The sequence below is a fragment of the Stegodyphus dumicola genome, chromosome 5 (genome assembly GCF_044657685.1).
Source record: "Stegodyphus dumicola isolate Sdum_Otavi_A_Nest chromosome 5, ASM4465768v1".
NCBI lineage: Eukaryota > Metazoa > Arthropoda > Arachnida > Araneae > Eresidae > Stegodyphus > Stegodyphus dumicola.
In genome coordinates, this window is record NC_140772.1 from 153,900,926 (window position 1) to 153,914,340 (window position 13,415).

Consider the following 13,415-nt stretch of genomic DNA (forward strand, 5'->3'; position numbering starts at 1 on the left):
CAGTTGGCAAATTCGATCTTGTAATTTTTAATTAGTATCTCCATGAAGTACTCCATACTAGCTGTTATTCGTTGGTGAAAAGAGAATTTAAATTATATGGATATGGCTTAGAACGTTATCCTTGACTTGCTTATTTTTGAGAGGTGCGCCTCATCGGAGGAAAAGTGATAAAACGATTGATGTATATGTCTGTGTTAATGATAGTTTATTAGCTATGTAGATTTCATTTCAACATTCTAAACGCTCCTGAAAAATCGAAAGCAGTTTTTTTTTAACAGGTAAACATTGTGGCCTGTTTGTGCAAGGTAATGGAATTTCTTGTTAGAATGAATGTTTTCATCTTTACTGCTTCTGCAACTAAGCATTTCTAATTAAAATGTTTCTTCGTGCAATTTATTTATTTATTTATTTATTATTTTTATTTATTTATTTATTTATTTATTTATTTTGTTTGACTGCCAGAATTTTATCTGGATTTTCTTTTATGGTTTACTACTTGCTTTTGATGCATATTGACCATTTCTGAAAACGTTCTTTTCAATTAGAAAAGTGCATGTATCTGTTTAACACGTATAAAGAACACATGTTCATTATAACGCAAAGGCACACATGCGTTTTTAATGTTTGTTTACCTATTTTACTATTTAAAAAACATCTGAAGGCAATAAAAAAATCAAAGAGCATTTAAATCAGCAAACAAAGATTTTTAAACATGGCTGATGATAAATGTATTACAATTTTGAAACTTTTATAAAAGCAGAAAACTTGTTGGTCCAAAACATTGACGTATTATATACTGGTGTAACACAAAGATCACAGTTCCCTCAATTCCAATTAACCAGTGTTACCAATTTCAGAACGTAAAAATGCCCATCGGTCAGATGGATCGATGTGTACTTATAGGTGTTAAATATATTTTATAAATTCGTAAGACCCCTTTTTTATTTCAAATTCTTAATTGTCTGTCTTTATTATAAAAATTCCAAAGCAGTTTCTCGCAGTGTATTTATTTTTGGAAGAATTTATAAAGTAATTTTCATGTATACATTCTACAATGATTTTGTTTTGATAGTTGAAATTGTAATAAAACTGTAACACTCAGATTTTATAATTGGTGCTTACAAATTCACGTAGTTTATGATGTTAGGGATATGTAGCTTTAAACATGGTTCATGATATTTTCAAACATTTAAGCTCTCTTTCTATTGTTATGAGTATGTGATCGATTTGTTTATTCTCGAAATATTTAGTTAGAGCGAGTCATGTCTGATATATTTTATTTCAAATGTGTTCTTTAAAAATGTTCCTGTTGTTAATTTTTCCAGACACCGCTGATTTTGTTTGAATGATTAATTTTTGCGTAATTTTTTCTATAGGTCGTGGATGAGGTGATGTAAAAGAAGCCCGGGACATGGAATGTGAAGAGCATGGATAATGAGCAGCCACATCAAGAGCATGTGAAATGCGTGGTGGTAGGCGACACTGCAGTGGGAAAGACCCGACTGATTTGTGCCCGGGCGTGCAATGCCCGACTCACCCTCAGCCAGTTGCTCACCACACACATACCTACAGTGTGGGCTATCGACCAGTATCGAATTTATAAAGAGGTAATTTTGTTTTAACACTCGAACTTAAGCTTTAATTTGCATGCACAAACGATTTTTTTTCCATCGTATCTGCAAGACAGCAGGATCGTCCAGCTCTTTCGTGTGAAGAGCTGTTTAAAAATTTTCGCAGTATTTTCAAATTCCAGATAAATAATGTAGGCAAGCTGAAATAAAATCTTTAGCGTGATAGATCCATGTGTCGCTTGGAAAATTTAATTGCGATTCTCGAAATTTATAATTTTAACATACAGATCCTACTTTTAACTTACGGCTCTCTACTATCATGAAGTTTGGCCACCTCTTGACTGTATACTTGTATATACAATCGTTTTAGATACCACTCGTAATCTAGTACTTCAGATCTCTGTATGCGTAGTCGTTGAGTGGCCTTGCTCAGGAGCCATTTCGCTGAAATTGTATACGTTAAGTGGGCTGCATTTGATTAACATTTTGTAGATAGTAATTTATTGTGACCATTCGTAGTCTAGTGCTTCAGATCTCTGTATGGGTAGTCTTTGAGTGGCCTTTGTCAGGAGCCATTCCACTGAAGCTGCGTATGTTAAGTGTGACAGGTGGGCTGCAATTTGATTAAAATTTTGTAGGTAGTAATTTATTGTCACAAATAATTTTTATTTATTTAATTTAAATACAAACATAATTTAAATACAAACATATGTCATTTTTTAATCTTTCCAGTTGCTAGTTTTTATTCCTTTAATATGTGGAATAATTAAACAGCAAGTTTTACTGCATGTTCATTTATTGCTATTTTTATTTAAATGAATTGAAAGCTACAGACTATAATGTATAATTAGAAATTAATAAATGGATTGATTATTTGAATATCAACGTGCTGCAAAATCAGATTGAACTGATATGGTAACACTAATGTGTTTTTTCCCCAAGTACTTTCAAGCACAACAGAAGGAATTTTTTATGATCAAAAATGAGAGAGTTAGAGAAATCGTATACATTTCTAAAACTATTTGTGAAGCCAGCTATATTTATGTATTCTGCGGAAAATTTTTCTCTATGAATAATGAAACGTTTAATATGAAAAATACTAGGTTTCCAATTTCGTTAACACTAGTTTAATTCCGTTCGTATATTTTGGTTTTCTAGGTAAAAATTTGGAGAATTACTTAGTAAACACAAGTTTTATAGTGAATGATGATTTGTTTTCTTGGTGTTGATTCTGATTTGCAGGTAAAACAACTTTTACAGGAGCGAAACTGTTATCTTTTGCTGTAAAATGAGGTAATTGTGCACCATATAAATGCATTTACAAACGCATTGCATTGAAAAAAAAAAAAAAAAAATGTAACAGTGTTTCTTTATACTTAAAATCTGCATTTTGGAGAAAACTTTATATTCATTGGCCCCAGGAAAGAAATTTTTAAGTTCAAAAGACTGACAAGTTTCTCGAAAGCTGCGCTTCGTTCCTATGGCAACGAGTTCGCTTTACGTCACCAATGTAAACGGCGATATTCTTAATGTGGGGTGACGTCACAGAAATCATTGTGCTTGTCCAATCAAACATCATAAAATGATGCGGTTATTCAGTCTGTTCCACATTTAGATTGAATGGTACACATGATTCAGCTTTTCTCTTTTAGAACTATCCCCACCCTATTTTTCAGGGTTTGATCACCATTTTTCCAACTGCTATAGATATTTGATCTTTTCTATGAGCTATTTATTGCTTTTAAAAGCGCTTTTTTTTTTTACTTCATCGGGCTAACTACTTCAGTGATTTCTTTTAACCCACTGTGAAGCTCTTAATTGATCGTATTTCATTCACGTTCATCTTCAGATTTTCCCATTACTGTCAAACATGCAAATTTCGTATTAAGTTATATTTAAAATTGGTTTGCCATGGTTTTCCAGAACTGAGGATTTTGTTTATTGTTTTTTGTTTATTCTGCTCTTACTGTGCATTAGATGGCATTTCACTGTTCAGCGTTAAGGTTTAAATACTAATGTGTGTTTCTTGTTGTAAAACTCATTTAAAACTCTGATAAGATTTAGAGTAGCGTATGTTTATTTGCTTCATATGTTTGCATTATGTTTGATAAAGTGTGAAATTATTGTAAAGCATAAAATAATAAAAAAAAATTATTTGAAATATAAACAAAACAGTTTAATATGCTTTTTAAATTTTGCATCATTTTCGTTACTGTACTCAGAAAAGTTATACGATCACTTTTTTTACGTGGTGCCACTATAAGTCTGGCTATATTTCAAGAAATCTTCTACGCGACAATTTTTTGGGCGAGTATTGATAGAGTTAGGTGCTGTTGACTGAGGCATAATAAAGTATCCGATAGTTTTGTCATGCTATGTTTAATTACTCTTTCTTCTGTTTTATTTCATTAGTGGGGAAGACTCATTCAGTGGTTATTTCGTTCAATTTCGGGGGAGGTGGAAATAAATGTTTTCCTAGAAAATTTGAGACTTAAATTCGTAAAATCACAGTTATTGCTTCCTCTTATAGTAAAGATCCCTAAGAAATGATTTTCCCCCGATAGCTAGCTTAATTAATTTACAGCCTGAAAGTACACTACCCGACATTGAAAATGCAATACCAAGAAGGAGTGGGCCGCATTATGCAAATTTCAAGATAGACGCTCGTCACCCAGTTATGCGAATGATGTGAAATGCGCAGTTCTTCAGCCCGCGTTGAGGAAGATATAAGGAACGGAACTTGCAAAATGTTAAATTTTTGTGCTGTTATTTCTGATAGGGAAATCATCGTAGAAAATTTGTTCTTGTCTCAGAGGACGCGTGTAATAGCAGAGAATGCCAGGCCGTCGTCAACGAAGGCAGTTCTAGCAGACAGACGATTTTACGAGGGACATGGTGATCGGACTGAGAGGGGCGGGTAGGTCCATACAGCAAATCTCAGCTGATACATAACTCGACGCGTCCACAGATGATGGTTGTAATAACGAAATTTGGCAAGTTCGAGGGGTGTCGGTGCAGCTAGAGTGACGTCAGCGTGTGTGGATCAACGTATCCGCCGACACGCGGTGGCTAATCAACAAACCACTTCTACCTCCATTCTTTAGCATGTTCAAGACACTTTAGATCAGTGGTGGCGAAACCTTTTGGGGCTACGTGCCCGAAATAGAATGGCTGCGTGCCATTCCGTTTAAGATATTAAATTAGAATTATTTATAAATTACCTCCAAATGCTTAGATCTGAAAACTAGAATCTATTTAACAATAAAAGTATTTAAACTCACCAGCAGTCTGCAATAAATTTAAACTCGTTCAGCAAAAGTTAGCTGCATGAACTTTGGCGTATTCTTTGCCATGTAACAAGTAATATGATTGGCCCAAACAATTAAAACGTCATAAATTGGATCAATAAATATGTATATCGTTTCTATGGCGATATATGAAAATCTTATGTCTAGGCTTAGGCTCTATGCCAGTCACAATATGCGATAAGTAAGTAAAACGTTCAAGACAGACTAAAACACTTATTTTACATAATATCATTTTATTGTGATTATTGATTAAGGAAGTAATATTTTAGTCGCGTGCGCGGATAAGGCTCTGCGTGCCGACTGTGGCACGCGTGCCATAGGTTCGCCATCACTGCCGTAGATGTTCCCATATCGACCAGAACCATTTGTCATCGATTGGTGGCTAGTGGCCTGCACTCGTGGCTTCCGTTAAGAAGATTGTCATTGACTCATATCACAGACGCCAACGTCTGCAATGGTGCCGGGCTCGAGTGATGTGGACGACGGAATGTCACAGGGCCGTGTTCTCATATGAGTCACACTTCCATTTCTCCAATATTAGTCGCCACGTACGAGTGTGGTGTCGATTTAGAGAAAGTTCCAATCCGGCAGCAAGTGCGGAACGCCCCAGCGCGCGGCAGGCGCAATTGCGTATGATTCCATGTCACCTCTATTTCGTATTCAGGACACTATGACGGCACAACGACACGTGGATGATGTGTAGCGGTCGGTGACAGTTCTCTATCTTTAGGAAGTGCACAGTACTTTTTATCAGCAGGAAAACGCCCGACCACACACTGCTCGCATCAGCCAACGTGCTGTGCAAGGTGTACAGATGCTTCCCTGGCCACCGTTCTCTCCTGATCTCTCACCAATCAAACACATTTGAGATGTGGTTGGACATCATTTGCTGACCCTGCCATTGCCGCGTTCAGAAGGTGAACTGTGGCAAATGGTTGACAGGGAATCAGTGGCGGCTCGTAGCTAAAATTAGTAGGGGTGCTGTTCCAAAAAATTTTAGCCTTTGTTTTAAAATTGTGTAAAAGAAAACAAACATGTATAAAAAGAAAATTTATTTTGAAACTTCATGAAATCTTACAAGAACAAAATTAAACATTTCTTATTTACTTATTTATTTCTAAATTGTTACAGTTTAATCGTTATTTATTCATTTAAAAATGAAATCCATTCTTCTTGTTTTAATTTGGGTTAAAAGATCAATATTTTTCTCCTTGATCTCTGGATGACAACTGAAGAAATTTTTTTCTATTGATAGCACTGCAAGCGCATTTAGTATTTCAGAGTTTATAGTACTTCTTAGAAAAGCGTTCATTCTTTTCAATGTTGAAAAGCAGCGTTCTGCCTCTGATATAGTCATGGGAACTGTCAAGAGAATTTTTATGAGTTTTGTAATTTCACTAAGAACATCGTCTAGATTATTTTCCAAGATAAATTTCAGTAGCTCAATTAATTTGCAGTACTCATGAATATCAGACCTACAATAGAATACCTTTAGTTCAGTTGCAAGTTTTTCTTTGTCAATCATTGGATATGCTTCAGTGGTCAGTACCATTTCTTCTGTAGGATGTGCATTCCTAAAACTAGCGAAGCATTTCTTGTTGAACAATTTAGCAGCTGCTATAAGTGTTTAGTGGTTCGCCGTTGCGATGTGTCTGTATTACTGTGATATATTTGGTGTTTTCATTAAATATAAATGAAAGATATCGTCGTGTATTTTTGTATACCAAATCAAGATCAAAATTAGACTGATGCAAACTCGTCGAAACAAAAATATCGTTCGAACAAGAATCGTCAAGTGTTATTACTCGACTTTCGAACTACGCATTCGTATTATTAATCGCTTCGTAATAGTACCTAAACGTGTTGCTTTGTCTATCGCGGTCGGAGGTGGTCCTACAACCTACAAAGACTACGCTGTTCTCGCTCTGTATTACGCATGTTATTTCTAAATAAATGTCACATATTTTTCATTTCTGTCTCTTTCTGTTTGCTGAGTTTCATCACTTCCTGGCCACTCCGTCTTGGTGTTGCATTTTCAATGTCGGGTAGTATACATCTGTCTAAAAGAGGTAGATGTTCATGGATTAAATTTCTTTTTTCCCAAGAGAAAATATTAACGTTGTATATGGAAGTGCTTGCAACTAGAAATACTGTTGTTCTGCAGTTTTAACCACATGACCATTAATAAGCCTTTCTGCGGACAGACTACATTTATGTGTTCTTTACTGCTATTTAGTGCCTTAAAATGTTTTACAGAAAAAGTTTTAATTCTTTTTAATTCTTCTGTGTGAGAGAGGTAAGTGTGGATTTTTCACGAGTGTTAAAATAAGTATTATTTTTAAATTTAACTGAATTGTAAAATATGAAAAAAAAAAAAATGTCTGAAAAATTTTTGTAAGAAATTATGCAGACATTTGCATTTTCCTATAAAAGTAATATACAGTAGAACATCGACATATGACAGACCCAGCATTGAGCTCGTATAGAGAATTTCTCGTATCTAGAAACAAATTTCCCCATTAAAAATAATGGGAATCCAGTTAATCCGTTTCGCACCCCCAAAAATATCAACATAAAAATAATTTTTTCTAATAAATAAACTGAAACTAAACTAAACTCAGTGGTGTAACAGCCCTAATGGGCCAAGGTCAGCAGCGCGCGAAAATCTGCCTTTTTGACCGTGGGCTCCGGAGTGCGTAGGCATATGCCCCGAACAAGTGGTCAGCTTGTCGCAGGACCCCCAGTGTTTAGTCCCCAAGCAAACATGGTACTCATTTTATTGACCCAAGTGATGGAAATCAAGGGATGAAAGGCTGAATCGATCTTGCGGGAATCAAATCCCGGACCTGTGGTGCTGTTGCGCGATGCGCTAGCCACTGCGATACCAGGCTTTCTAATAAATAACACTGGTAAATAATATAACCTTAGTTTACCTTTATGATAGCTTCCGACACCGACGATATGATAGCCTTTTAACTGCTTCTCGTTAATCCCCACCAACAACAGCTTCTGAACATCTTCTGGAAGTTTTGTACAGTGCTTAGAATTAACGGTAACTCCTTTGGCCGCATCAACTTTCTTAATTTCTTCCTTTTTCTTTAGAATAGTGCAAATCGTCGATGTCGAACATAAGTATTCTCCAATTCCGTCCCTCTTACACCACGCTTATGTTTATTTTTAATTTCTTTCCTATTTTCAACGGTCATGGCTTCCTTCTTTTTATTTGATGCATTATCTGAGGCAACAATCTTCTTGGGAGGCATCGCGAACTAATTATTTTCACGTTAAATGTAAAAAACAATTAACTCACAAGCGCACGAACACGTAGATCAAAGAATACTGAGTGATCTGATGAGGGGATTTTTCGAGTTGAGCCGGATCGGGAAACTGCGCCACGCATACCAGCAGCCTGGCTTATTGCTCGTTACTCGAGTCAATGCTCGTATTTAGAGATGAAACGTTTCCCTCATACTTTCCTCGTATTTCGAATTTCTCGTATATAGAGGTGCTCGTATCTCGAGGTTCCACTGTATTCTGTTGCGAACACATGCAGTTAAATTTATAATCAATAAATTTAGCTAAATCCGTACTTTTTAAAATAAAAATTAATTTTAATTCATTATTGTCGATTTAAGTTATTATACAGATAAAGTATGATATTTATTTTTTGATGAACTTTAGAAACTGTATTTTCCGCGATATTTACTCGATTCCCTTACCTTCAATTGTTCTAAATAAGCGTTCATTTTATATAGTTTTAGCATTAGATATACCCGTGCTTAATATTGTTACGTGCATACGATTCGTAATGAATTGAATTCGCTCGGAACCGATGATAACGTGATGAAATTTATTTTCCCAAAAGATACACTTCACAGGTCTGGAACTTTTCACAAAAGTTCTCTCAAAAAACAAACAAAAGTTTTCACAAAAGATCCAAAAAGTTTTGAGTTCTCCTCAGTATAATAGAATACAATCAGCAGTTACCATTTCAAACTACTAAGAACTTTAAACAGAAAACAGTATAAAAAACCTCAATTGCATAGCTCGCACAGTGATCTCTCAATACTCTTAATACTCTAAGCTAAATTCTGAACTAAAAAGCAGAGCCCAGCTCTCACAGAGATCTGTCAATATTCCAAAGTCAACTCTGAACTAAAAACTACGAATTGATATTCTATTTGGTTGTATATAGTTTTCTCCCGGCCGCTGAGAAATTTGCAGTGCTTTTGATTTCTCGAAATTGCTGGGAGGCATACATAGTTACAAAAGGCCGGATGTGATTACAATTACAAAATGATAGGACCAATTATAGTTACACAGGAGCGGAACCCAAATGTTGCCATATAGTCGCCCAGTTCCACGATATCTGACTATTTCTCTCCAAATTTGGCGATAAAAATTAGTCGCGAAAACTATGGCAGCTTGGCGCTGCGTTTAATGCTAAATGGAGTTGTCCCTGTAACCTTATTTTTTTGCCGAAGCTTCAGCCTTTTGAGACCTTCCATGTTACGTTATGCAAGAGATACTACAACTTATAATTTTACTGAAGTTATATTTATATATATATAATTCGTTACTTACGTATATACAAAATTCATACTGTCCCCTTGGTAAGGACTGCACTTCTTGGGCAGTACAATCCCTGGACAGGAAGCCATACGTACAACTAAGGAAAATCAATGCAATAGTAAAACAATAATTTCAATAAATAATGTACAAGAAATGAAGTACCAAATCAATAAATAAAATTTATATAAAAGTAGGACTATGGCCTTAGTCAAGGGCGTCGTCTCAGAGCATGCGATGTATGCATATAAATTTGAAATTGTGAAAAAAGACCTGTTGTTTTTTAACTCATTCGCATAATAAAATCCTTATTAATTACTTTAAATATGCAGTTTTGCATTGCATCATCGGTTTTATTTAGAATCCGAAATTAGAACAGGAGTTGCGCGTGTAATTCTGCTTCTGCGTGCTTTGTAACCTGCATCATTAATGATGCAACGTATTTTCGCGAGGGCAAAGGGAAACTTTATTCCCTCCTTTTCTGTTGCAACAATACATGGTTGATCAGTTTTTTTCCTAATTGCATTCTGCCTCAGCATAGCATTCAAGCAGGAAGAAATGAATATTCGCTGTTTATCTCTGAATTTAGCACAATTTGTATTAATTTTAGAGATTACTATTATACAAAGGCGAGATTTTTTTTCCTTTCACAATTTATACTTAGGTTTAAAGATTTTTCGTTTTGTTAATTTTTTTTTCATTGAAAGCTGCCTTATTTTATAGATGTTTATTTTGGGGTCTCTTTCAGAATTCCGCATGTTTTAAACCAGTAATATTAAATGAAGAATCTTTTTTTTTTTTTTTTTTTTTTTTTTTTTTTTTTTAGAAATTAGAAGCATAGCTGAATGTGAAACAGGGGGGGTTTTCAAATGACGTAATTAAACTGATATTTCGATTTTGATCGTGCTTTGAAAATTAAAAAGTATTTAAAAATAATAAATCTTAACAGGCGTGTACACTACAAAATACGACACATAATCAAACTACATAATGCAAGAAAAACAGTTAATACCTTATGTTAAAGAAAGTTCTTTTTACCACGATCATTTGTAAGTTATGAATTTAATAAGTTCATTGTGTTAGTAGTATCCTTTTTAAGATATGAAAAATTTGCTCAGATCAAGACTTGAATTCAGCCGATTTCCGGTGCTTCTCAGTTTTTTTTTTTTTTTTTTAATGAAATCATAATTCTAGCCAGAGTGCACTGGAGCTTTAAATCAGACAAACTCTGTTATGCACCTGAATATCAGTATTAACTGAGAATACTATTAACAGAAAATATTAATGCCATATTTTATTTATCAGTTAGTAAATCTGATATTGGTACTACAAACAAAATAAACGACTGAATTTCTAAGGAAAGACCAAAATGGGAAAACTTCCATCACCTGAAGAAGAAAATCCGTCTTCTAAAAATGCAAACTCAAAAAGGAATTTTTTTGGGCTATATTCATTTGGTCAGAATGTGTTTAGAAGCCAAAATAAAAATACACACATATCTCAGCGAAAAAAAAAAATTTTTACTTCTCACTGAGATAAATGTGTGGCCTATATAAACTGTTATCGGAATCTGATTACTAATCTGAATGGCAAGGTAAGGGTTTGAATTCCATGTAAGGATTAGTTATTTATGTGTTCTTACGCCTTGCCATGAGCTTAATATCAAATCATTCCTGGTGGTGTGATCGTTCTTGGTAATGAGACAATTGTATAACTGATTGGTTCAGCTGTTCATTTGGTCATTAAGAAATTATTAAGAATTATTCATTAAGAAATTATTAAGAATAAATCATTAAGAAATTATTAAGAATAATTAAGAAATTATTCATTAAGAAAACCTACCTTTTATCTTTATCGTCGTAATGCTTTTTCATTTATTTTAATTTATTATTTATTTGTCCATTTCCATTTAATTTTTATGATATTTTAATTTATTATTTATTAAATTAATTATTAATATTTCCATTTTTATATTTTATTTAATTTTTCATGATTTATTGCTTTATCAATTATTTTATGTATATATTTTTCGTTCCCGTTTCTGGAGGCATTCGACAGAATTCCAGCACCTCTAAACTTTAAAAATTAAGCACTGGCTGTAGTATTACAGCACATTTAGAGCTTTTCATGTACGAAGGACAAAAAATAGATCTTTAGTAAATTAAGAACAGGAAAATATCTATAAAGATAGGATAAATGACAAAAGTAAAATATTAAATGGGCTGGTAAATTATGTATATGCCTTCATAAAACAACAACTGCCTTAATCAGTCTGCTGACTAATAATTGATTAACGTAATTTATTTATTGATTATACTTGGAAGTAAATCATTGTGCGATCGATATGCATCAATCAAGCAAAATTGAATTATGACCGTATGATATAAATTGTGCGCAAGCTTTAACAGAAGAAAAATTCCTTATCAGTATTTCTGACCTTAAATCTGATGAATTTTCGATTTTTATTGTGTGCTATGATCATTTCACATGCTGTGCAATATTTAACTATGTATTACTATTGAAATTTTAAAGTCAGCTTTCGTATATATGTAATTCTAACTTATATTCATAAATAACAATGTTTTTAAAATTTGATGATCAGCAGCATGCCCTTTACGAAAACTCAGGATATCCCGCTGGCTTTAGCATGCTATTTAGGTTATATACACTGTCGGGACTATGTATTATGGCCATAAACAGAGGCTAACCTATCGTTATGAAGGACTAGAATTTGATGACTTATGGATCCGAACTACGACGTCTTTTAGCATGTTTTGGACTATCTAAGGGCCGTCGCAGGGTGACAGTGGTTTAGGAGAAAGCCCTTTCTGTCGAATCGGATTCCATAAGCACATACCATCGTTGTATCATCCTCCTGTAGCTGTTGTATCGTATTTTGTTTTCGTCTTCTCCGTCTTCAAATTGGCTTACTGTCGCTGCAAAACTGTGCATCACTTCAAACCGTGCCTGGAGATCCTGAACGTACTCCTCAGGCGAAGAAGACGCACAGGGAGGGCGATCAAACGACAGATCACAAGACGAAGATCATGATCGAAGAACATCTGGGATGGGGAATAGCCGGTACTCTCGTAAACAGCCCTGCGGTAGGCCAATAAGAACAGTGATAACTTCTGGTCCCAGTCCTGTTGGTTCATGGAAGCCATCAGCGAAAGATTATTGAAGATTAGACCACTCTACCATGCCGTCTAACTGTAGATGTAAGGTTTTCGTTTGGGTTTTGTCTATGCCAAGTAGTTTACAGTTTTTTAATTACAGTTGATATAAAATTCCTTCCTTGATCGGAATGTAACTGAAGAGGCACTCCGAATCTGGAAATCCAATACTAGATCATTACCTTTGCTAAACCGTTATTCTCTTTTGTAAGAGCAACGTGTTTTCTATTGGTGAATCTCGTGGCAAAATATTTGTTCGATGATGTCTTTTCAAAACAAGCTCGCTATTTCATGAGCCAGTAATATTTTCTCTTTATATGTAAGTTTGTATAGTTGCAAACAAAATGTTTGTACAATTTTTGTTTTAAAACTGTCGGAATGCTTTGTAAAATGATATTCTCTGTATTCAGGTCGGTAATAACCCATTTGTATTTAAATTTTGAAACTAAACAAAAAATTCTAATTGTAGTACTGGTTTCAAGTATAAAAATATATTCGGATAAGTGAAATTTACGAAGTCAAGAGCGAAGTACTTACTAATACAGAGTTCGTACGGTCCTTAAGAGTCCTTAGGTTTTTTGGAATTGATTTTTGGTCCTTAAATGTCCTTAATTTCATCCAAAATCAGCAGAAGGTGCTTAATTTTAATCATCTGAAATTTCTGTCTGTTTTCACGACTCCCATTTTTTTTTTTTTTTATTAAAGAAACACAATAAGTTCCCCATGTACCACATAATATCACATGGGGCTTACAGAAGTAATTATGAAACACAATACAAAATAAACAGAAGAAA

At 34.4% G+C, this 13,415-nt stretch overlaps 1 protein-coding gene across 12 annotated transcripts in view; it reads left to right on the top strand.

Annotated features, from left to right (window-relative positions):
• LOC118189353 (rho-related BTB domain-containing protein 1-like) overlaps positions 1–13,415 on the top strand; it is a 265,646-nt gene that overhangs the window by 107,908 nt on the left and 144,323 nt on the right. For 10 of the 12 annotated variants that reach the window (XM_085817263.1, XM_085817262.1, XM_085817266.1 and 7 more), the window contains one exon: positions 1,377–1,607. In XM_085817263.1, coding sequence (XP_085673389.1) covers positions 1,428–1,607 — 180 coding nt within the window. In that variant the 5' untranslated portion in view covers positions 1,377–1,427. Of the gene's footprint in view, positions 1–1,376; positions 1,608–13,415 lie in introns of those variants that run through there. The other 2 variants (XM_085817269.1, XM_035359936.2) reach the window with 2 other exon arrangements.